Genomic DNA, 21,978 nt, shown 5'->3' with positions numbered 1-21,978 from the left:
CCTGCCAAGTGGAAGAACCAGTGTATGTGTGAGGGTCGAGAGAAGTTCTTCGTTTCTATGGAAATGTGAGGACGGGGGTGTGCACTTCCTCCACCTGCAACTCGAAGGTCTGCACACCTCTTAGTCACGAAGGCTCATAGACATCGCAGGGCTTTGGGCTGGGGCATAGATGCAGCTGCAGGTAGAGCATTTGGGGCTTGGATGTTTTCAGGCACCAATGAGTCAAGGTTCCATCTGTGAAGTTACAAAGTAGCAGAGGGAGCACCTGAAAGAAAAAGAAATGAAATCCTAACACTGAATACTATCTTTTGGTCAAATATATTAAAACATGTCTGAGGCCAGATTTCAGGAAAGGGCATTGGTTCTGAGGGGAGATTGATGGTGGCAGAGATGGAAGTCTGGGCTGGTTTCACAACAGAGGCTGGGGGAGTTGCAAGAAAAAACTGATTTTAGGGTGTGAGAAATAGCCAACAGAAGAAGTTGTTCCACCCAGCACCCTGGCGGTGAGTGTCTATAGAAGAGACCTGGCTGTGAGTTGCAATACTTGGGGCCCACCCATTCTACTGTGGAACATCTCTCTCTCTAGTTTTTTTTTTTTTTGTAGAGGCAGGGTCTTGCTATGTTGCCCAGGTTGGTCTTAAATTCCCAGCCTCAAGTGATCCTTCCACGTCAGCCTCCCAAAGTACAGGGATAACAGGTATGAAGCCACCAGATCTGACCCCAGAACATCTCTTTTTAAAATTAATTTAATTTAATTTTTAAAATATTTTCTTTCTTTCTGTCCCAATATGAACTGTAAGAATATTATGGAACATCTTAACTCGGCATAAGAAGTGGAGCCCATGCTTCTTTATACAGTGAGTTCTTACATGTGGTTAATCACATGCAATCAAAGACAGTAGGCTGAAAAGAGAGGACAGGGAATAATTGAGGTGGAAAAGATTAGATGAAGAGAGAATTTACGACCCAGATGTTCAAGCCACAGGTTACTAGTTACTAACATTGGGCATCACATTTGTCTCTGATCTTCTTGGCAGTAAAGGCAAAAAGGAAAACATGATCAATTTGTTGCAAAAATGTCATTTCCATGAAAAAAAGTTTATCAACTACTCAGGAGAAAAAAACATTCCCTGATGCTTAAATATGAATACGGCTGCCTATAATTTGCTTATTGGTAATAAAGCTTTTCTTCCATTTAGCCTCCTGTCAATTTCCTCTGTAGTTGTTGCTTGACTTCTTGGCACTGTGGTTGAAAGGTCTATAAATGCTGTATTGTGCTGAAGATCTGAGTATCAGGATGGGGAAGTAACAAAGCACATGAGGTGATTAACATCACAGTTATCCAAACCCATGGATTCTAAATCCAGGGTCAGGGTTTGGTCTGGTTACAGCAACTTTGCAAAACAGTGCATTGGGACTGAACCCACTGGGGGTTATGAAATGTGAAATCCAGCCTCAGAAACTTACAGCAGAGAAATCACATGGTCATTCAACAGCAGCAACGAAAGGCACTAAAGTAAGTGATGGAAAATTACTTATAAAAAGGAAAACAACACAACAATAACTTATGGAGACTCTAAATCCTCCCCTTTGGAGGGATTTTAGTGGTTTTTGTGTTTTGTTTTGTTTTTGTTTTTTAACCTTTAAGGATTCTGCAATGTCTTTTTTGCTTTCAAGAGCTCTTCCAATGTGAGATCGGTGGTGGTGGGGTATTTGGGGGTGGATTTATTCATTTGTTCAGTAAGCCAGTCAGCAAACATGAATTGAGCTCCTTGTGTGAGCTGAGCTAGGCCATGAGATGGAGAAGATGAACTCACGGTCCAAGACGCCCTAGATCTGAAATATACAATAGAATAGGGAGGTGTGAAGCAAGGAAGTAATAGTACTGCTACGTGCCTGTAGAACACTTAAGAATTATTGTAAAAGCTTATTTTCACAACATGAAGTCAGGTCTACATTAGCGTCCTTATTTCCCTGGCAAGTTGGTGGTGGAATCAGTTATAAAAACCACATTGTCCCCCTCAGCCTTTCCTTTCGCCATAAGACCACAAGAGGGAGCTGTGTAGGGGGGGGTCCCCCTGAAGTGACTGCAGCTGACCTAAAGCAAAATGCTGAGCACTAAGTGAGAGCTTGGAAACATCCTAGGTGCCCAAAGACCTTGCTGGGGGGGACGGGTGCTGGCCATTTGCACTGGCAGAGCAACAAAGGACTCTTAGGGCCCCTCTTCCAACAACAGCCACCTGGGATGTGTAAACAGCCACCAGTTTGCTCCCCTTTGCAAGCAACATAGTAACTTCTCTCGAGAAGGCTTTCCTCTGCACAACAGGTCCCTACAAGCCCCTTCTCCGTGTTCCTTGCAGAGCTTTTGTTTTCTTGCTTGTTGATTTTCCTTTTGCAAACAGGATTGGGGGACCCATTATTTAATGAAAACCTTCTTTTGTCAAATCCTAGGCTCTCTCTAGTGTTGATTGGATGTCTAGACAGATAGATAGAAATAATTGCCAGAGGGCAAGGACAACCTTAACGAAGTTGTCCATTTACAGTTTTACATCCTCCTAAAGACACCCACACTAGTCCTTTGTCTTGGCATTGCAACATCGTGCAAGACTCCAAAATAAGTTGCCTCTCTGACCAATGTTTAAAATGTCCCATTCACCACCGCTGTCCTCGGAGATTTCAACTTCCTTAATAGGGATTTAAGTCACAAAGGGCCCAGACGGTTCTGAAAAACGCCTGTTAGACTGCCTAGGTGGTAAAGAAGCCTTGTAAACTGCTTTTGGATGATGACGGTGGTGGGGGATAGATGGTGTCTGGTGTCTGGTGGTCTCCTGAGTGCCAGGCAGGCCAGAGAAAATTAGGGGTATGCTTTCATTTAACATCATTCCTTGCTGACTCTTGTCTCCCTGGAAAATTGTCCGTTAGGAGACGAAATAAGGTGCCCTTTCTGTTAACTCAGTTTTCTTAATTACAGTTGCTGGGAGATGACTCAAATCACGCTGTAAGATGAGGCGGTGGTGCCCCTGCGCCCCTGCAGGCTGCAGAGGAATTTCTTTTAGAGACTGAGATAAAGTAAGTCTGAGATAAAGTCGGCCCATGCGCTGAAGTTTTTCAGTTGCTTTTTGTAGAGCTTTCTCCTCTACGTGTTAAAACCCTTTCAAGATTTTTCTCTTCTCCTCTCCCCTTCCTCCCATCCCCTCCTCTCCTCTCCTCTCCACCATAAAATAAGCATGTGCCTACACATCCAGAACCCAGGAGGAAGTACGGTGGGCTGAGCCTCCTCCTGATACGGTTTGGGGTTCTCGCCCTGCGTTGGTCCTTCCCTCCCGCTCCTTGCCTGGCGCTGTGCTCAGGGCCAGGTGGGGAGGATGTCGGCAGGAGGGACTGCCCCACAGTCCGGTTCCCTGGAGACGTAGACACCCTCGCTGCGCTGAGCTCATGGACCGATCTGCATCCATCCAGATGCCCAGGCAGAAACCCTTCCCTGGCTGCTCCCTCCCATGGCCTATGGGCAGTTCATCGCCGCTCCCGTCGATTTGTCCTCCCACGTGGCTGGAACCTGTCCTCTTCTGTCCCTCTTCCCTCCTCCATTCTACGGTTGCCACTTCTCCTAGAACTGACTCACAGCTTCCTGACTGAGCTCCCAGGATCTACAAGACCCTTCCTCACTATTCTCCACACAGCAGCCAGACAGCTATTTTCAGAACAAAGATATGATCACATCATCTCCGTTTAAAATCCTTCAGTTGCTCTCAGGATAGAACACAAGTTGTGGATACGGCCTGGAAGGCCTCGCACGGCCTGGAACCCGGCACGTCTTCAGCCGCATCACCCACCATTGCCCCCTTCCCAGCGGTACTCCAGGGCTGCGAGCAAGGCAGGATTCTGGTCCTCAGGGCTCTGGGCGCTGCTGCTCCTTCTGTGCTAATGTCCTTTCCCCTCTTTGCTTCCGTAAAGTGTGTTCGCTTGCCAGATATCGGGTCAAACGTCTTTTCCAGAAGGAAGCTGTCCCTGCCTCAGACTAGGCTGGTGTGCACTCCAGTGCCGTGTATCTTTACTTAGAGTATTTCATACAGTTGCAAATGTTTTTTTATTCTTTGATTTTTAAAACCATTATTTTTTTCCTACTTACCAGATTGTGAATTCTGTAAAAAGTGTTAGGGTTTTTTCTTTCTTTTCTTTTCTTTTTTTTTTTTTTTTGCTTACTATTGTACTCTCAGGTGTTCAATAAATATTTGCAGAACAAATGAATGATTGAAATTGTATTAATAATAGTGCAGGCTTGGAGGAAGTCTAATGAAGCCTGTTCCAAAGATACCACCAACCAGGTGTTTGTAATCTCATCTCTGCCTTTTCTGCCCTGTATTTTGAATGTGAGAAATTAAGGTGAATAACAGGGAGTGACTAGGAAGAAAGGAGAGAAAAATCAAAGCGCTCGGGAAAGGTCGAGCTGTCCAGAGAGGCTGTTCCGCAGATTCACAGGATATAGTACGAAATGAGAGTGGAGGAGCCATTTGGGGTTATATCATGGTGGGCCTTAAACCCCCACATTATGCACTTACGGTGCTTGACGTCAGAGAAAGAATAACAGCACGTAAGTGATGCCATTGGTGTAAGTGGAGGAATGTTGATATTAATTGCAACACGCCTGTGGGTCACTGTGTTTACTGTAAGGGTGATGCAGCGCGATGCGGCTTTATTGGCTGTATTGCTGTAACTGCTATGAAGCCCCTGGGCTTGCTTTCAGTTCACGGGCATTTGCAAATCACATAACTGATTTCATTTTCTTTATTTCATTGGCTATCCGGAAAGCTCAAGGCCAAAGATTATAGGCCTTTAGAGCATGCATTTTGTATATGAACAGCTTTGTCTTATTTTTCTGCCCTTATTTTCTTCTTATCCAGTTGCCTCCTTCTGAAAAGAAAATATTGTATGCATTTTAGTCTTTTCGGGGGGAGGAAGAGACTAGTTATATGAATTGATAAATAATGTGAATTTTTTATCATGAAAATTTATTGCAAAGAGAGCAGTATTCAAGATCATGTATGAATGTAGTCATGTTCAACATTGCATGCAAATATCTTTTGTCCATGCCTCTTGCCTGGTTTTGGATACAAGCACCAACGAAATTCCCCTCGGGTCATGACTGTAAATGCAGGTAACCAAGGAACACCCTTCGTACATGTTCCTACCTGTGGCTCTCAGAGTGCTCAGCATAGTGCGGGCAAAGGCCACTTCCATTTACCAACTGTGAAACTCAGACCAAGTTATTTAATCCCTGCTAGCTTCAGCCGCCTTGTCTGTAAAATGAAAATAAGAGCTACCTAAGAGGTTTGCTATGAGAAGAAAGATAATGTGCTTGACGTCGTGTCTGCTGACCCAAACTAGACCCCATAAATGGTGGCTGCTGATGTCGTTTATACAGCATTGCCACTATTGCTCTCATGCCTTAGCAGAGCCAGGGTTCTTTACTCAAAGTATGTGTTTGTCTCTATCATTGGCGCTACCTTCAAAAGCCTTTTCATGTATCAAGCACCTCTTCTTCTTAGGTTAGATTCCTGGATAGGTCAGACAATATGTCTCTAACTCCATTTCTCTTCCCAGCTAGATGTATTTTATTTTCCTTTCATTTTCTTGGTTCTCTTCTGAAAGGTACTTTTACTTTAAAGTTATTCATATAAAATTGGCCTCTCCAAAGCATTTGAACAAAAAAAAAATCATAGTCCAAAGGAGTTGATGGTTTGGGAAGATTCATCCAAACTAATCGTTGGTTTGCTCTCTCCACTTTTATTGTTGGACATTGAGATGATAAGACATGAATTGAGGAAAGAGTAAAGTATGTTCATATACTTATTTATAATTCTTGTATAGATTCATGTTCAGTGTGGGTGCTCAGGGTCAAAACAGATGCTGCCCCACAGCCTGTTGGTCCTAAAAAGCTGTAAAAGACAGAGGGCTTGAGTTGGCTAAATACGGACAAGACCAGTGAGGATTGTGAGATGAGCACAGTTCGCACCTCACCCTCTTGTGAGGGGAGGAAAACAAAGACAAGCTATCTGAATATCCTAGACCAAGTTTTCATAAATCTTAAGAGAGAACATGGGTCTTAGGGTCAAAAAATTTTAGGAAACAGTGGACAAGGCAGGTTTTTTTATCCCAAGACTTTTTAGAGCCTTTTATATGCTCATGAATATGTATCTCTCCAAAAGAGTAATTTACTATGTGGTATTTTCCAAAATGATCATGCCATCAATCCTGTTTTCAAGGAATACCTACTAACAATGTGTTACCCACAATATCTTGAGAGGATCAAAGAGTATTAGCCTAGAGGATCAAAGAGTATTAAATAAACATTGCTTTAGAATACGCTGTACATCTCTGGCAGTCATTATTTGTTGTACTGACTCTTTTCTAACTACTGTGTCAGGTGTTTTTCTTCCTGTCTCTCTTCTCTGTTCTCCCCTCCTCTCTCCACCCCCTTTTATCCTTTTACAGTCTTCATTGTCTTTATTATCTCCTTTATCTCATCTGGGCCCCTCCTGCTCCCTCTTTTTTTTCTTCTTTGAAAGTACGTGATGTTGTCAGATGCCCAGTTTCATTAAGCCAACAAGCACTTGGTATGCCTATTCTGACTTAAACAATTCTCTGAAGGTGCAAACATGCAGAGGCTCAGTCCCTGTGTGGTGTAATTCTAGGGAGACCCTCGTTACCTCTGCAGGGCTCATTCCTGACCACCAGGCTTTGCCAGGCTTTCCATCCAGTTAGCTCTTCCGCTATGGTTCGAATGTGTCCCTCACAGAGCATGTGTTGGAAACTTAATCCCCAATGTGACAGTGTTGGGAGGTGGGACCTCATGGGAGGTGTTGAAGTCATTAGGGCTCCACCCTCATGAATGGATTAATGCCAATTATAAAAGGGCTTGAGGCTGTGAGTTCAATCTCTCGCCCTCTTGTACTCTCTTGTTCTTCCACCCTCCACCACGGGATGACACAGCAAGAAGGCCCTCACGAGATGCGGGCCCCTCGACCTTGGACTGACTTCTCAGCGTCCATAACTGTGCGAAATAAATTTCTTTTCTTTTTAAATTACCCAGACCTGTGGTATTTTATTATAGCAACACAGCACAAAGACATCTTTCTTTATGATCCATCTCTTCAACCCCACCCTTTGCGTGTGGGCTGTTTCTAACCAGCCCAGATCACTTTGATTTTTCTCATTCTTTGTACTTTAAAGTCTTTCTTTGCCTCTAGTTTTCAGGTGCTCATTTGTCTGCCTTGAATTGTTTAAAAGACATGTCTACTTTTTTTTTTTCTCAAAGAAAGGCAGAACCCAGGCTTTCCCTTTCTTTCTGTCCCTTGGGTACACAGCTCCTGGCTGAGCACACAGAGACAGCGGCCGTGCGCCTGGGAGGGCTCCTCTGGCTGGGACAGCTGCTGCCGGCTGACGGGCAGGGCACATTTGCCTGTTCGGGCTGGCCAGGCAGGAGTGTTCAATGAAAAAGTGAATCCTTGTTGTTTTTCATGTTCTCTGGTGAATGACAGTATTTCTTCCTATTTCTCAAAAAATATGAAGAATGTAGATGTGTTTTGTGGGGAAACATCTAAAACCTAGACAGACTTTTACTAACTAGGGGTTGGGGAAACCATGCTTGTCTTCCTGGTGGGTGATGAACAAGCTGAGCATTAACCCTAAAGCAATAGCTTATTGCAGATTCAGGAGCTGAACTTGCCAATTTGACTTTTTTCTATGGACCCTCCAATATTTCTGTGACTTGATGATAATACTGACTTGGAAAAAAATGGAACATTACGGTTAGTTGGGAAATGCTTTACCTCTTTTAAAAATCCATTCTATTCAGGTAAGGCTTATATACAATAAAATGCACCTATTTTTAGCATGTCTTATCAGAAGTTTTGACAGATTTATCCGTTCACATAATTACTGTAACAATCAAGATATAGATACTGTGCTGTCCAATATAGTAGCCACAAATTGCATGTGGCTATTTAAATTCAAATGAACTAAAATAAACTAAAATTAAAAAAAAAAAAAACAGTTCCTCGGTTGTACTAGTCACTTTTCGAATGCTCAGTAGCCACACAAGTGACTGTTGTCTACTGTATTGGACCATGCAAATTATAAGATATTTCCACCATTGCAGAAAGTTCTGCAATCTTGAACAGCACTGATATAAAACAGACCTATCACACCAAAAACTTCCTTTGTGCTCCTTCCCAGACAATCACCGACCCTTACCCCTGGCTTTAGGAAATCATAGATCTGATTTTTGTCACTACAGTGCAAATTAGATTTGTGTCTTCTGGAGCTTCATACATAAGTATTCTTTATTTGCTTGGCTTTTGTTCAGTATGTTTCTGAGGATGATCCACTCATGTTGTTACATGTACAATTAGTTTAATTTTTTTATCACTGAATAGTATTCTGTTGTATGAATAGACCATAACTCATTTTCCACTCATCTGTTGATGACATTTGGGTTGTTTCCAGTTGGTACAATTTTGAATAAAGCAATTAGCTTTTTATGTGGGCGTATGTTTTCATTTTTCTTGGGTAAATGCCTATGACTGGAATTGCTGGGTAATATAAAAAGTGTATATTTAACTTTATTGGAGATTGCCAAACTACTTGCCAAAATGATTCTCTCATTTTACATTCCCACCAGCAATGTAGGAGAGTTCAGTTCCATTCTTACCAATTATTACTGATTTTTTTGCTTTACTTGTTCTATTAATTACTAAAAGAGGGGTGTGGAAATCTCCATCTATCATTACAGATTTAACATTTTCCTTTCAGTTATATTAGTTTCTGCTTTATGTATTTTGAGACTTTGTGATTGGTGCATACGCATTTAGGAATATTTTGTCTTCTTTATGAATTAATTCCTTTATTATGAAATGTCCCTCTTTGCCCCTGTTCTGAATTCTACTTTGTCTATTAATGATATAGATACTCCAGTTTTTTTAAATTAGAATGTGCATGATACATCTCTTTCTATCCCTTTGCTTTTAACTTATCTATGTATTTTTATTTAAAGTGAGTGTCCTTTTTTTTTTTTTTTTTTTTTGAAACAGTGTCTTGCTCTGTTGCCCAGGCTAGAGTGCAGTGGTGTCATTATAGCTCACTGCAACCTCAAACTACTGGGCTCAGGTGATCCACCTGCCTCAGCCTCCCAAGTAGCTGGGACTGCAGGCACGCGCCACCATGCTGGGCTAATTTTTCTATGTTTTGTAGAACATAGTTTTCTATGTTCCCTATTTCTCAGGCTGGTCTTGAACTCCTAGCCTCAAGCTATCTTCCTGCCTTGGCCTCCCAAAGTGGTAGGATTATAGGCATTAGCCTCCATGCCCAGCCATGTCTTTTAGATAGCATACAGTTTAGTCTTGCTTTTTAAATCTAGTCTGAGAATCTCTGATTTTAATGGGAGCGTCTAGACCATTTATTTTAAAAAAATCGATGAAGAATAAACTGTACATATTTAAAGTGTACAATTTGATGAGTTTTGGCATGCATACATTTGTGAAACCATCATCACAGTCAAGAAAATGGGCATTTCCTTCATTCCCGTTTCCCTGGGCTCCTTTGGAATCCATTTCTCCCACCATTTTTCTCCCTAGGCAACCACTGGTTTGCTTTCTGTTGCTATAGTTTGTATTTTCGAAAATTTTCTATAAATGGAAACATATCATATGTACTCTTTTTGTCTGGCTTCTTTTTCATATCATAAGGATTTTTAGATTTTTAAATCCGTCCATGTTGCTTTTTTGTTTCAATTTTTTTCCTATTTATTTCTGTGTAGTATTCCATTGAGTGATATGCCACAATGTTTTATTCATTCACATAGATGAACGTGTGGATTGTTTTTAGCTTTTGCTATTGTTAACAAAACTACTGTAAATATATAAGTCTTTGTATGAACATATGCTTTTATTTCTCTTAGATAGATACCTAGGAGAGGAATTGCTAGGTCATATGGTAGGCATAGATTTCACTTTTTAGGAAACTGCCAATCTGTTTTCCAAAGTGCACCATTTAACATTCTTACCAGCCCTGTACGAGAGCTACGTTTGTTCCCCTTTCTTGCGCCAACACTTGGTATGGATTGTCTTTTTAATTTCAGTGATTCTATTTGGTGTGATGTTTATTCATTTACTTGTCCATTTATATATATGTCTTCTTTTGTGAAATTTCTCAAAATTTTTGCCCAGTTAAAAAAATTTAATTGTTTATCTCCTAATTCTGATACAAGTCCTTAGCTGATATAGGCAAATATTTTCTCCCAGTTTCTGGCTTGACTTTTGGTTTTCTTAATGGTCTCCTTAGAAGAGTAAAGGTTTTTAATTTTGATGAAGTCCAGTTTATCAATTTCCTTCTTTTATGAGTTATACTTTTCTTGTGTTCTACCTATGGAACTTTGTCTACCCAAGATCACAAAGATTTTCTTTTGTGTTCTCTTCTAGATGTTTTAGAGTTTTAAGTTTTACATTTAGGTCTGTAATTTCATTGTGGATCACAGACCCAAATTTTAATTTTTGTGTAGGATGTAAGGTTTCATTTTTTTTTTCCATAGAGAGATTTAGTTGTTTCAGCATCATTTTTTCAAAAGACTTTTCATTGCCCCATTGAAGTACCTTGATATTTTTGTCAAAAATCTATTAATGCTTATATGTTTGGGCAAAATGGTACATAAATGTCAATAACTTTATAAATATTTAGAATATCATAAATTTATAAGTACTGTATAAATCTCATTGGGATATCTGAATGACAGTAAGTCAAACATTAAAAATAATTTACATAGTTATGAATATCTTTTTATCAAATATACTGATTTACTTTTAATTATTTCTGTATGTCTATTCCAGAATAAATAGGGCAATTTCCTTTGATTCTAAATCCACATTAGTGGTAACATCCATACAATGGAAGCAGAAATCATCCTACCCATCACTGAGTGTACAGGTTTTCTGGTGAAGATAAGCTTTGTTCCAGATATTTGAATTTGATAATGCCCATAGATTCCAGAATTTTCTTTAAATGCAAATACACTCAGAAGTGACACACATACAAAAAAACCCCCTCAATTTTCCTTAAAAATTCTAGACCAGACCTATAGTATTGATAAAATAATAATTTAATTTTCTGTATTAGGAGTGCCAAAATAAGTCAATATTTAATTTTGTGGCAAAGAGAGACATATGGAAAAGAAAACCCAATGACTATGAACACAGAGATTTAAAAATTTAATGATTTAAAAATAGCCTCTACATACAAGATGGCAAAAAGAGTAATACAAATTAAACGTTTTGGTTTTAAAAATGTGAAATGTCACTATGTAGCTTAGATCAAGTCTGCCATCTCCTAAGACATACACATTATACAATGAAATCTACATGGACATACTTTTTAACTTCTTCAAGTGTTGTTTATCTTCAGCAACCCCCATCCTCCGGACAACTTTTAATCTTCTTTTGGCAGAGTAGAACTTTGAGAATTATAATAGCAGTTGTTCTGAAAAGCACTTTCTATGATAATTTATTTCCACTTTTTTTTTTTAATCACACTGAGATCATTCATTTTTCTTTCCTAAATCCTTTCCTGTTCCAGTGATTTGAATGTTCAAAACAAGTAAGCTTAATTCAGTCAAGGCATATATTGCAAATAAAAACATGTTTGCAAATAGGCTAGAATAAAACCATTAAATAAGAGCCGGTCTGAAAGATCATAGATAACATTCTTTTTGACTTGGTAATATGTGAATACATTTACCCACTGTGTAAGATGTATTGCATTTGCCCTCTGATGAGTCTGATGGCTTGTGGTGTCTGTGCTTTGTTAACACAAGTAGGTGTAAAGAGACAGACTATGGAATAGATAGTTCCTTTGACCTTATACACAAGGTCACTGGCCACACAAAGTTGTAAAAATTAGATGGACTCTGCACAGCTGCTCTGAGTGTGGAGTCTGCATATGTGAATTTTAAAGAGGGTGCAAGACCAAGCAATAAATTCTCTTAGAGAGCAGGATATGGCCTGGTGGCTCTAAAGTTCAATGAGGAAGGAACTGGCCAGTTTCCCTCTGGTAATGGGGTAGTAGCACCTAAGTGAAAGTTAAGAGTCAGAAATGCCTCTAACCTACAACTGGCCCATGGAACCAGCCCTTCCTTCTGGTGGACAATCACAGTCTGATGTGTCTTTGTGAATTCCTGCTGCAAATAATATGGTTTTTACAACTCTAAAAACATCCTTTGGAAAACTTCATGGCTGAATCATTCACAAATACAGATCAAATAGCCCCAGGGAGACAAGTGCTTTCCTTTTATTGTAGTTTCCTCTCAGTGTTGAAATACCCCAATCCTAACTGTGGACGTGGCCTCTAAACATACTCTCTTCTCTCTCCGGCATCTGAAACATCAGAGCTTGCATTAACATATACTTTCTGAAATTTGCTCTCCAAGAGGGCTGTTTCAGTGGGAAGTGGGCATTTTGGGCCACAATGTGTTCAAGATGGTCAATTTTGGAAGGGGTTTCAAAACAAGAATAAGCCATGCCATGCTCATTGTTTGGGAGGTGAACACTTGCAAATATACCATGATTCCCAGATTTGGGAGCGCCAGGCTCAGAAGCATCACTAGGACATGGAGAGCAATACGACAACCAGCTGGGATGTTTTCTAGGAAAAAAAAAATGCAGCATTTGGAGGTGCTTACTAAGGTGCTTCTTAATTCATGTTTTTAAAATGGAATGTGTCAGACAAACATCTACAAACAAACATGAATACACAGGTAAACACAAGCACGTGGACAAGTTTTTGTACACTTGATGTCTTAGGTACTTATAGGTATACATAAGAACCACACAGGGAAAAGAAAAAGATTTCCCTCTCCAGCTCCCTGAATTTCTGAAAGTTGTCTAACCCATAAAATGTTAAAATATTTCATTTTCATATAAAATATCTACAAAATAGATAACATTTACAAAAACCAGATAGTATTTCCAGTTTTCCTTAGTAACCCTTAACTCAGTCCCCTCTTCCTCCTTTTTCTTCTCAGAACGTTGCCATCTCGAGCAAAGACCGCTTGAACAGCTGAGCGTTCCTGGACAAGTCTGTCACTTGGTGGACCATTTCCTGCAGGGCTGTCGTGCTGGGGTAATGGAGGGCGGCCATCTTGGTCGCCATGACTATAGTCTTGAGCTGTTCGCAGAGCTGGTTGCTGGAGTTCATCACTTTGTTGCGAATGTCCTGGGCAGCCACCTGCCTTGTCAGCGTGTCTCCAATGAACACCAGTTTGTGTGCGCTAAGGATGACAAACTTACTATGCGCCACAAAGATCCGTGGGGGCTGGGCTGAGCTGACACAACTGAAGAGCGCGTCGATAGCGTTGAGAAGGGAAATGAAATGAGTCTCACACTGGTCATAGTAGAAGCAGAGCAACTGCCGATCCTGAGCACCCACGCTGCTGTTTGCGGTCGGGAGGTTCTGTGAGGGCTTCCACTTCGAGATGTCATTCTCCACCGGCTTTGTGATTTCTTGTTCCAACAGCTGGAACTGACTCAGCTGCAAGGAAGACAAAAGTAGATTTCATTAGGGCAAAGGAGTATGCTGTGATGGAAATTAACTTGGGTTTGGAGTTAAAAGACAGGGATTTTATTTAATCCCTAGTAAGTGTCAGATGCTGGTTAGCTGTGAGGTCTTGGCCAAGTTGCCTTGCTTTTGTAAATAGTTAAATGTGAATGTTGGGAAAGATGAGCCCTAAGGAATCCTCCAGCTCAGACCTTCTATGTTTGGACCATTGGTCTCCTCTGTGCTCTGGCTAGATGGCAGCATGCGGTTTAAACACCAGCCCTGTTTCCTACACCTTTATGAAGGATAAAGAAGTTGATATTTACAAAGTGCTTAGAATAATAGTGTTTGGTACATCATAGGTGCTATGTAAATCTTTATTAAATGTTGAGCGTTGCCAAGGGAAAATCAAATGCAGTGACCTCTTTGACATGAAAGTCATTGATAGTTTGCTGCTTCTTGGGGAAAGCCTTGACTGTGTCAAGATGCTCAAATGAGATGACAATTCATGACCCTTTTCTATTTCTCCTACTCTTTCTGTCCAGATTTATAGATATAATCCAGTATTATAGGGAAAACTAAAGCATATAAATATGTGTGCCCTTACGGAAAAGAGTATTTCTAAGGAAACATGAATGCTAATTGTGCATGATAATATTTGGCCCCCAGAGCTGTTAAAAAGAAAAGGGAGGCACCCAGAGTTAGAATCACTGGGTATTAACTTTCTTGTTTCCTCATTGCTCCCAACTGGTGTGTTATTTAAATTGCAATGATAATAATTTCTAGCTATTCCACTAAGACTCAGAAGAAACCTCTCTTTTGCATGTAAGGACTATCTGTGACCTGAGCTTAGGACTCATTTAATCCCCCACCCTGAGGTAGGGACCAGTCAGAGCAGGGATAACCTCACCCAGCTTCTCCTCCAAGAAATGCACAGTGAGCTTTACTTTTCTGTGGAATCTACTTTCTTCTTAGAAATTACTACGCTTTCAACAAGTTCCCTAAAGCCCTGCAGTCTTACCTGGCCAAATACTAAGGCAAACATAAACAATACAGAGTGGTGTTCCAAGGTATTTAATAACAATGAATCATATTTCATAAGGCTTATGCTTTTGGAAATATGTTCATCAGTATATCATCCCATTAGACTGTAGAACTTCAGTCCTAGTTCTCACTAGACTTGGCTGTATCTTCATTTTCTCTTCTTGAAATCCCCTGTTATATGGCTTTACTATAAAACCTGTTTGCTTGGGCTATCTTGAGTGGGTCCTGTTTCTTGAGACCAAAAGCTTTAACCTAAGTAGTCCTAATATGTTAGATATGCAGGCTCAGCTTTAAAAAAATTGCCATTTAGATGTAATCTAGGTACACCAGATGAATTTCCACTTTATAGAGAAGTAACTGAAATTCAGGGAGGTTCCCTGACTTAACGTGGTTGGTCAGAAAGCAAGGATTAGAACTCAGGTTTCCCGAACACAGCATGCCATTTCATGTTACACACCATTTCACTTTGTTTCATCTTAAAAGGCTAGTAAACCCTCAATTCATTTCGCTTTATTTTTATACCCTTGTCCTGGCAACACCCATCGTTATCTTCCCTACTCATACCCAACTTCTGAATGGACATGCCCTGCCCAAGGTCCTTGGCAAATGGGCTTGGACATATTTTGAAAACATTGAATCCTGCTCTCCTACCCTCAGGCTTGTGTTGTCAGTGAGAGATAGAGAGACAGAGATTGAGATAGAGACGAGAGAGAGAGAGAGAGAGAGAGAGAGATTGGGGGCGGGGATGGCCCAATCAGATTGTCTTTCTTAGGAAATTGATGAACCACAGAAGGCAGCTGACCATCAGGGGAGGGAGCTGGGATGATGGCTTTGAGTGGCCATTTATGTAAAGTTACAGAGAGGCCAAAGTCGTAGGCAAGCAGAGGAAACATCAGAAAATAGGGGAGAATGAAGCAGATTTACAGAGAGAAGGTACAACAAGCAAGTGCAAGGAGAGAGAATTTATAGTCCTAGTTCTCACTAGACTTGGCTACATTTTCATTTTCTGTTCTTGAATTCCCCTACTACAGCTTTACTATAAAACCTGATTGCTTGGGCTAACTTGAATGGGTCTTTTTTTCTTGAGGCCAAAAACCTTAACCTAAATAGTCCTAATATATTAGATATCCAGGCTTAACCTAAAAAACAAATTGCCATTTAGATGTAATCCAGGCACACTCAGATGGATTAGCAAGGCCATAGACCTTCTGTTTGCTCTTAGACTCCATTATATGCGTTGGAGCTAATTTATGCCAGTATGCTGGAAGGATCAAAATCATAATCTTTTGAAGTTACACCTTCCCTACTGAGCAGGAAATCTTTTAGCACCACGTCAATTTTGCTCTGATTCTTACCTGATGGTGTTCCAGCTGCATCTTGTTCTGTTTGATGATATTCTCTTTTTCTAACAGCTCCTTCTGTTGCCTCTCAAACTCCTCCTTACCCTGTTATTTTTCAACATAAAGAACACATTACATCATCACTGTGATTCACTTATGCTAATAACTTCATCGACAAACACGTAAATACTCTGTCATTTTCCACTGCCTTGGCAATTTAGCGCATGCCCGGTTTGGCCCTGTGAACTCAGACAGGGATGACATGCCTGTCTACTGGACTTTGGAGTCATTGTGTAGGCTGAGGCTGAAAAATAAAACCTGTTTCCATGTGGGGTGCGATGATATCTGCCCCACCTACCCATTTTCAGAGAGCTACCCATGGTCCCCTTCAAACCTCCTTAAGCAGCACTATTTCTCAGAGTTCTTTCCTAAGAGATTATATGTGATCCCACAAACCTCCAATACATGTCTAAATGTGGTCCACATTTCACTTCTAGTTGCCTCAGATCACCTGCAGATTTCTATTCCAAGTTCGTGTTTCCCAACATGCAGAGCTGGACAACCAGTGAGGCGAATGTTTAATATCCCCGACCACTCTCCCCACACTGTTCCTCAGCACCAGGTGTGGGTCGGTTCTCCTCACACTCTCTTGCACTCGAGGGAATTTGGCAGTTTAATAGTTCTCAGTATAATCCATGGCTTTCAATGAAATTAGAAGAATGGCAGAATAAGATAGTAAGCCTAATTCTAAATAATGGTTCTTGGTAGAGTGTTTTAATCCCTCAAAGTGGAAGGGCAAGCTTTCAGGATCCCAGGTCAGCTTGGAACTTGGTAGAGGCGGCCAACTGTGATTGCCCAATGTTCCAAACACCAATTAAGCTCTAGGCCAATTGGCAAATGCTCAGTAATCCTCTAGGTTAAATGTGAGATGGGGTTAAGTTTGTAAGCAATTATACGCACACACTATAGACCTAAGGGGACCTTAGAAATTCTCTAATGCAGGAGTTGTCAATTTTTTTTCTTGACGGTGAAACCATTTTTTCCCCAAATATAATATCACATGGAGCTATATCCTACAATACGAATAGAAGTGAAGCTGGTATTATTAATAGGGGGCCCACTCTCTTCCTTGGTGAGTGTCCTGCTGGCCTGGGGCATATCAGTGGGATCTAACACAGTCCCATACATCATTCATTTTGCAAACGAGGAAATTAAGGGAGGTTAAATAAGTTGGTCACATAAGAAGTGTTGGAGAAAGGTCTAGAGCCGAGGACTCAGGGCCTCAGTCCAGTGTTCCTCCTACTGTACAACATCACCTCCAATTTGTGAACCACTTGGAATAACACTAATCGTGGTCCCTCCTTTGGCAGTCTAGCCCGACAGCCTTACAGGCATTCGTTCCAGCTCCCTGCACGTGAGTGTAGGTGTTGGATGAGTCTGGCTTCTTTACCTGTAGGTGGACGTAGTCATAATCATCCATCCAGCTCCTTTCGGAACCATCGCTGCTGCTACAGTCAGGGGCCTGGTCCTTGCCGAGGCTTGGGGGCAATGGCTTGTGGGCCTGTGCCTTGTGGTCACCAGGGTGCAGCAGCTGCATCGGGGAGCCACCATGTGGGTACTCGGTTGAGTTCATGATGCTCTCGGGCCCATTCTTCAGATGCAGGCTGCCAGGGCCCGGTCTGAAGAGGGCCTCTGCGTTGGTGTTGATGGTCGTGGTGAGCTGCTTGGCATCGTCAGGCACTGTCTTGGCCACCATCACAAACCGGTCCAGGTCATCACACTTGTTTTGGGGCTTGTTGATGGCCAGGATATTTAGGGACCAGCTGCACTCATTTAAGTCATGGCTGGTCTGACTCAGAATCTGGTGGGAGTCTTCCACTCTCTGGAGCTCCCGCTTCATCTTGTTGTGGAGGGTGAGTTCCGGGAGGCAGGCGGCGTTGGCTACCGCTCCCTTGGCAAAGTGGAGGTACTCCCGCAGGAACAGCTCCACCTTGTCCACCGAGGTGCGTATCTCGTTGACGTGTCTTTCCATGTATCGGTAACACCGCCAGTCTGTGGTGACCAGCGCCATTAGGCCGGACACGCCCATCTCCAGGGCCTGCTGGAGCCTGTGAAGTCTCTCGATAGCTGTGTCTGGATCCAGTAAGAGCCTTTTGTCCGGAGATGGGGAGGCTGACAGTGAGGACTCCTTCGAGGAGGTGGAGGACGTGGACATGTTACTCCTGGTGCTGCCCGTGCTGGAGAAAGACAGTCGGTTGATCCCATCCACCACGTCCCGAGAGCCTTTAGCATCTGGTGGGTTATGCAGAGGGACATCGTACACACCATCCCTTTCATCCGGGTTTGCTTTGTCACTGGTTTCTGCGGGCGGCTCAAGAAACTGAACTCCTCGGGGGACATCGTAGGGGTCGTTCTGAGTGCCCAGGGACTGTCCCAGCTGTGGGGGTGGGTGGCTCAGGGAGAGGCTCTGGTGCCTTCGTGCCACCGCCTCGGTGGCTCCTGGAGCATCACAGTTGTACTTCGTGTGAAGGTCCTTCCCCACTGGCTTGCTGCTGGTTGGGGGGATGTCATAAACCCCCTCCGGTCGGATGTCCGGCCTTCCAGCTTGTCTCAGGGGAGGGAGGAAATCATAGTCTTTCTCCCTAGGCCCTGCTTCATCCCGGCAGGTGGAGGGTGGAACGGCATATACCTGAAGAATGAGTAGAAAGCAAAACGTTATTTGTTCAGTGGGCTCACAGTTAGGTGCAGACACTGACTAGTACGTGACCTTGAAGTGCAGAATTCTCAGTCCTGTTTGCAGCTCCTTTGCTTTTGCATTTCCCAAGGCTCTCCTCTATGCCGTTCTCACTTCCCTCACCCTTTGACAAGTGGACCCACTCCCGAGTCCTTGGTGCTGACTCGAATGTGCAGCCCTCCTGGCTGCCTGCTCAGCCCTTGGTCATGGCCCCGTGTTTCTGACCAGCTCCTGTCCTCCTTGGCGGAGCCATGCTGAGAGGCAGGTGACGCAGTAGTGCACTGGACCCGGTGTCAGAAGACCTGAGGTCTCTCCCTGGTGTCCCTGTCATCACACCAGCTGCTTTCTGAGACCCAGTGCCCTTATCTATAAGGATAACTGCACTTCCTGTGCAGGCACGCTCTGGAGGGTGACAGAGGGAGTCAAAGGAGTTAACCCACGGGTATGGGGCTAGTAAACTGTAAAACCCTCTGTAAACAGGAGATGTATTAGTACCTGCTAAACGGAGCTAATCATCTTCCCTTCCAATTGCCTCTCCTTATTGCCTTCCCCGTTTTTTTTTAGTGGAGACCCCTAAATATGGAATTCCTAGAGTTATCTTTAATTATAACCCTACCTTCTTCCCTCCCTCCATCCCTCCCTGCCTCCCTCCCTCCCTCCCTCTCTCACCAAGACGACTTTTTCTCCTTTCGGGTTTATCCTTCTTGTTTTATCCCAATAAACGAACACCCCCACCCCCACACACAGACACACAGAGACACACACATGCCCCCTTTTTGCTGCTTTGCAGTAGCTCACTTACCCCTTTAGTAGGAGGGATATCATATACCCCTTGAGGCTTTATCTCTCCCACTGGAACTGAAAACACAGGGCCTTTCACGGATGAGGGAGGGATGTCGTATACCTGAAGAGAAACACTCGAGTTACCCGGAATGGAAATGTCTTATACTTGTCGCTTTTCACACTACTGAGTGTGTAATGATGGATTTATTTATGAGGCTATGTACAGGCCTGATCTTTGGCAATGTTCCATGTCATAGGGGTTGATGGAATTTTCCTGTGTAAGTTTTGTGTTCTTGGATTTAGATTGAATATAAAAGTGATCTTACATGAAATATCTACACTGTAAGTTTAAACCATAGTTTAAATTTTATACTTTCCGAAGTAAAATGATAAGGCAACAAAAGCTGTCTCAGATGAAAGACTAGAATTTCCTGATCAAGCAAATACAGAACACATAATTTAAATAATATTAGCTAACGCAGCTACTCGCTAGACAACCTAAATAAAGCTTATGAAAAATATATCATTTGGGAACTTCCTTTCCTCTACAGCCCTGAAGGAATGCTGGCCTTAAGAGCTCCTATCCGCTGGTGACCATGTTACTGGTACGTACCCCTTGAGTGGCATGGGAAGGAGGGATATCGTAGATGTCCTTCTGGTACCTGGTTGGGTACTCGTACACATAGCCATGGCCTGTTGTCACTGGGGTTATCGCCTGTGGGCGAGAAGACACAGAGATGTAAAATTCCAAGCCCCAGTCCTTAGCAAATCTCCTAGCCTTCTAATCAGGCATTTACCCCTCGTCTCTCTGCCATAAAAAGGGAAAAAGAAAGATAAAAATGGAAGAAAGAACAAAGGGAGAAAAGGAAGGAGACAAGGAGACACCAGGTTAGAAAACTTTCAAATCTCTCTTGAATCCCAATGAGGAATAAATCCCTGAAATATTTCTATCACCTTTCTTCATGGTACCAAAATCATCTCAAAGTTCATCAGTTGAAGTCTCAATTCCCAAAATATACTTTCAGGAAGACTCATTTTTAAATTATGAAAGTCCTAGATGATCCCTCTGGAGCATCTAAAGTGCAGTATATTGAAATGTTTTTTGGTTTTTTTTAAGGCTCTGAAACTATTTGTAAAGGGAATAATGTAAACAGAGTTCATCCACTTAAAATTCCTCTCATATCTTCCCCACTATCCTCTTCATCTGACATTATTATTATGATTATAACTAAAATTCCATGGGTCACGAGAGTATTTTTACAAAGCCAGTGCTCAAACAGAGCTATCCTTATAAGTTTCTAGGAGATTTCAATCTAATTTATGAAACAAACAAAATACTGAGTCAGGGAGCTACGAGGAACATAGTTCAGGTCTCCTGACCTCTAGTCTCTAATCATTTTCTCATTTCCACCAGGGAAGAAAACATCCCCTCCCCACCCCCTGACAGTACCTACATCCAAGGGATGTCAGAAGTCAAACACGCTCATCAGGACTCTGGCATCTGGAACCAATGCCAATGAAATAAATCTCACCCAGCAGCCTCCTCTTCTCATATCTACATACCTCGCTGGTGTCCTAAGCACCACCAGGGAAATTACTTGAACTTAACTCACTTTGAAATATATTTAATCCTCCAAGGGCTTCTAAATTGCCAGGGTCTTGTTTATGCCCAAATGCCACCCCTCCCCCAAATCATGAACAGGGCCCACCTCAAGTATTGCCCAAGACATCTTTGAAGAGAACAGATATTGCAAATTAGGAAGAGTTGGCTGTTCCCTAAGAAACCGTCATCTTTTATCCTTTCTCTGATGTGAAAATCTGGCGTCAGGCTTCCTACAAAACTATGTGAAAAATGCTCCCCGTCTGTCTTATGCTGAAATGGGTGGAACTCAGCCAAATGCACGAATGCCCTTCTCCCCAGGGGCTTTAACATGCCTGAGTTCAATTTGGTTTGAAATCCCTAGTGCTTACAACTCCTTATTTCTTGCAATGAAGGTAAAAGAGATTACCATGCAGTAAACATTTCCATCAAGTCTCTCCACTGTCTCAGGTTTAAAAAAAAGAACCTATTGCTTTAAGGTTTGTTGGCATGGAGCTTAGAGAATCATTTTATAGAGTGGCCACTGTATTGTGCATTGCAAACCTTCTTTTTTAAAGCAGGGTGCCCTGTGCTAAAGAAAAACACACTGTGTTCCTAATACCCTTATATAATTTTTTTTAATCCACTCACTATTGTCCAGGAGAGAAATGAAGACCGTCCCTTGCTCTATCTCATCAGCCCCTCTATTTATAGTGCTCTGTTTTGGCTTTATAATAGAACTTGCTCACAACGCAGCTTTTGTTCAGCCTTAAAGTTTCTAAGAGTGGATTTTATCCAAGGTTGCCAACTTAGTAATAATGCTAATGGAAAACCAAGTCTGGTTATGCTGAAGTCCAGCTTAACTGTTCATCTTTTGTTTAAAAAAAGAGGAGGGCAGAGAGGTAGAGGGGGTGATGGTG

At 42.2% G+C, this 21,978-nt stretch overlaps 1 protein-coding gene across 1 annotated transcript in view; it reads right to left on the bottom strand.

The window, feature by feature from the left end:
* Nucleotides 1-11,243: 11,243 nt before the first annotated feature.
* The window catches only part of NEDD9 (neural precursor cell expressed, developmentally down-regulated 9), a 44,922-nt gene continuing 34,187 nt past the window's right edge, over nt 11,244-21,978 (bottom strand). Inside the window, exons 3-7 of the mRNA XM_045551768.1 lie at nt 20,093-20,194; nt 19,499-19,600; nt 17,413-18,651; nt 15,978-16,067; nt 11,244-13,572 (exon numbers count right to left, since the gene is read on the bottom strand). Coding sequence (XP_045407724.1) covers nt 13,063-13,572; nt 15,978-16,067; nt 17,413-18,651; nt 19,499-19,600; nt 20,093-20,194 — 2,043 coding nt within the window. The 3' untranslated portion in view covers nt 11,244-13,062. The remainder of the gene's footprint in view (nt 13,573-15,977; nt 16,068-17,412; nt 18,652-19,498; nt 19,601-20,092; nt 20,195-21,978) is intronic.

The sequence above is a fragment of the Lemur catta genome, chromosome 5 (assembly GCF_020740605.2).
Source record: "Lemur catta isolate mLemCat1 chromosome 5, mLemCat1.pri, whole genome shotgun sequence".
NCBI lineage: Eukaryota > Metazoa > Chordata > Mammalia > Primates > Lemuridae > Lemur > Lemur catta.
The sequence above is the reverse complement of the archived record's forward strand: the minus strand, read 5'-3'. Positions and strand labels throughout refer to the sequence as shown.